Raw genomic sequence first — 3,015 nt, 5'->3', positions numbered from 1 at the left:
GTATTTTTGTGGAGTTGTATATATCCTTAGCTAATCCTCCACTCTGTTACGAGGTTTTGATGGGCTAGTTTGTTTAAACGTTGACTTTAAAGGGGTTGTAAAGGGTATTCGGGAACAACTTGGCCTGTTTATTTGGATGTCTCCTCACGAGATGTCATTGGTTTTGCAGTCTCGTCGTCTACCCCTGCTGGACTCTCTGAGTGGCTGGAACAAATTCTGACCAAGAGTGACCGTCCAGAGCTCACCAGTGCTAAAGTGGTCGTGTCAGGAGGTAAGAACTTTGCGTGTGGACCTCCACTGACCATTACAGGAAATTGACCTGAAATATCTTCATACTTTTTATGAAATGGATAGTTTTAGTTCAGGATGCTGATTTGTCAATGCAGAATTTCAGTTGTGCTAAAATACTCTTCTAAAAAGAACCGGTTCAAAAGATTAATTTGCTCATGAATCAGACAACACTGTCCTACACAAGATCAAAGCTTGGGTAAACATTCTTTACAAAAGAATGTATTTTGTTCTTCAAATTGGTGCAGGAAACACTGCTATGTGCCATACCTAGAATTTAGAGTTCGACCAATGGTACATTTTGCAGATGGGTCAGAGTTGAAATTTTTTCAACTTTTGTTTACAACGTTCGTTTTTCTTTTCGTCCTTTCGATGCTCCATCCAGTTTCAAATCAATTCATTTGCAGGTTCTTGCACCATAAACTCTAGTGTGTTTAGACGCTGTTAGTCATGACTTTATTCACAATATAGCATGACCTCTTATTGTTTAATCAAAGAAAAATAATGAATCAAAACATTACAACAAAAAACAAATGTTTCCCACAGGGACTGCATTGTCCCTGTGTTTATGTTCGCTGTGTTTGAACTGTAGGTCATTATTTCGGGTATTCCCTGGAAATTTCAAGCCTGTGGTTTTTTTTTTTTTCCCCTGGAAAATCAATAGTAAACTGAGACAGTATTGATCGTAGTGAAGTCATAACCTTGTCAGTAATTTCATTTTTTATGCCCATCTGCCGTCTCTCCGTCATAACAGGGAGGGGCTTGAAGAACAGCGAGAACTTCAAACTGCTCTATGACCTCGCTGACCAACTCAACGCAGCTGGTATGATGTGGCCTCTTTGACATTGGTTGTCTTGTCATTATTGTATCATCATTTTAATCTAGAATCTCTCTTCAGTGCAGGTGTTAGTTTGGTATTTCAGCGCTCATTTTACAGGATTTTTTCTGCTGGCCTGGTTTAGTAGATTTTTACTTACCCTGCCAATATTTTCACTGGTTCACCACAAAAAATATGTACTTTTATGTGTAAAATATATCTTATACTTTTCATTAAATGGTTAAAATAGGTTATTCATTTGAAGTAATAGCTGCTAATTATATAGCTGCTATATTATGTAACTCCATGAACGCTATTAATACATCTGCTATAAAATTATTTGTTATTGGTTAATCACTTTAAACCTATTTTCACTGTTGATGCCCAGACTATTTTGAGTCATTCTTGCAATTTTGTGACAACCTCATCTATGTTAGCCAGCTGCATAACTTTATGTCAGCATATTTGGCTCAGTAATACTTTATTGTTAACGTTTGTATAAGATCACATGTACAAGATCAACAAATGTAACAATGTTTCTCATAGTTGGCGCCTCCAGAGCTGCCGTTGATGCTGGCTATGTCCCCAATGACATGCAGGTTGGACAAACTGGAAAGATTGTAGCTCCAGTAAGTACTACTACTGGAAGATGGACGTCTCATTTCTTATGTACTGCAGTCAGTCCATAGTTCGCACTAATCGCCTTAACAGAATGGTTAATTCTCTCAAAGTTCAACACTAGTTGATAAACCCACCCGCTTTTCAGACTTATTTATTAAACAGGTCTGACTTTGAAGACAACAACATCTAGTTTTTTTTTTCTGTTTGAATCCAGGAAGATGGATCTGTGTTGCCCTTTAAAAAGGTTAATTTTCCATTATCTGGTTCAAGTGGGACCTCCCAACTGTCATTATCCACACATTAGCGGCTTTGAGGCGTTGTAATGTAGTTAATGGCATATTCTGACTTCTAAATGATTTACCAGAGCCATTAGTAGAGCCATGCACAGTGCAGGTCTGCCCTGAGCTCAAACCAGGCAATACAGCCCCAAACTCAATTCGCCAAATGTTTTGACAAGCTTGTCAAATGCAGCTCGACCATTGTGCATTAGTATTCACCCAGAACAAGTCCCGAATGGATTCTACCAGTGAGATAAACTCGAGTCAAGATGGATCAGTGTTGTTTTGAGTCGATTGAGAATGCATATGCTGGTTAATCATAATGTTTTGACCCTCAGAGTGATATTGTATTCCTTTTTGGACCTGCCTATCTTTGAATGAATGAATGAATGAATTAAATGCAAGCTTTAGAGAATTTTGTATGTTTTGTTATCACATGTGTCTCTGCTAAGAGAACAGGGCACCAAAACATTGAGTGCGTTTGCACTGACTACTTTTAATAACCCGACAATGGGTAAGATTATGTAAACGCCTTAAGTTTTCTTTTATCTGGGTAAGGTAAAAAAGGGTTTAAGGGTAATAAATATTGGCATAAGTAGATTTTTGCCTGTTTTTGCATCAGATTTAAACGCCTTTACCATTGTTCTGGTGGCTTATCCAATGTGCACGTGTCTTGTGCAAATGTTTTGACATCATGATTTCTTTTGAAAAGTTGTTTTTTGATAGTTTTCAGCATATAGCTGTGTATATAAATGCAATTACTAATACTAGAACTGGTATGACATCAAGTTTGTTTCACTATAGTCCTATTATAGTTCCATTTAAAATTTTCAAGACAACATAAAACTGCATTTTCAACACATTTATCTTCCATATTGAAAGATTTCCAGATAAAACTGGATATTCAGCTATCATCAGTAATGTCAAGTGATGTCAGATATGAAAAGATTATCCAAAAAAAAAACATTTTATTCTAAGAATATTTCTTTTTAAAGATTTATACAAATTAAT

The 3,015-nt window shown here is 36.6% G+C and overlaps 1 protein-coding gene across 1 annotated transcript; it reads left to right on the top strand.

Moving 5' to 3' along the window:
* Positions 1 to 151: 151 nt before the first annotated feature.
* On the top strand, positions 152 to 2,855 carry LOC127641700 (electron transfer flavoprotein subunit alpha, mitochondrial-like; the record flags this gene model as incomplete). The annotated part of the gene is made up of 3 exons (XM_052124625.1): positions 152 to 271; positions 1,043 to 1,111; positions 1,652 to 2,855. Coding segments are annotated over 3 exons (332 nt in total), but the record flags the coding sequence as incomplete, so codon positions are not given.
* Between the last annotated feature and the right edge of the window lie 160 nt (positions 2,856 to 3,015).

This window comes from Xyrauchen texanus, unplaced genomic scaffold, assembly GCF_025860055.1.
Source record: "Xyrauchen texanus isolate HMW12.3.18 unplaced genomic scaffold, RBS_HiC_50CHRs HiC_scaffold_1425, whole genome shotgun sequence".
Taxonomy (NCBI): Eukaryota; Metazoa; Chordata; class Actinopteri; order Cypriniformes; family Catostomidae; genus Xyrauchen; species Xyrauchen texanus.
The sequence above is the reverse complement of the archived record's forward strand: the minus strand, read 5'-3'. Positions and strand labels throughout refer to the sequence as shown.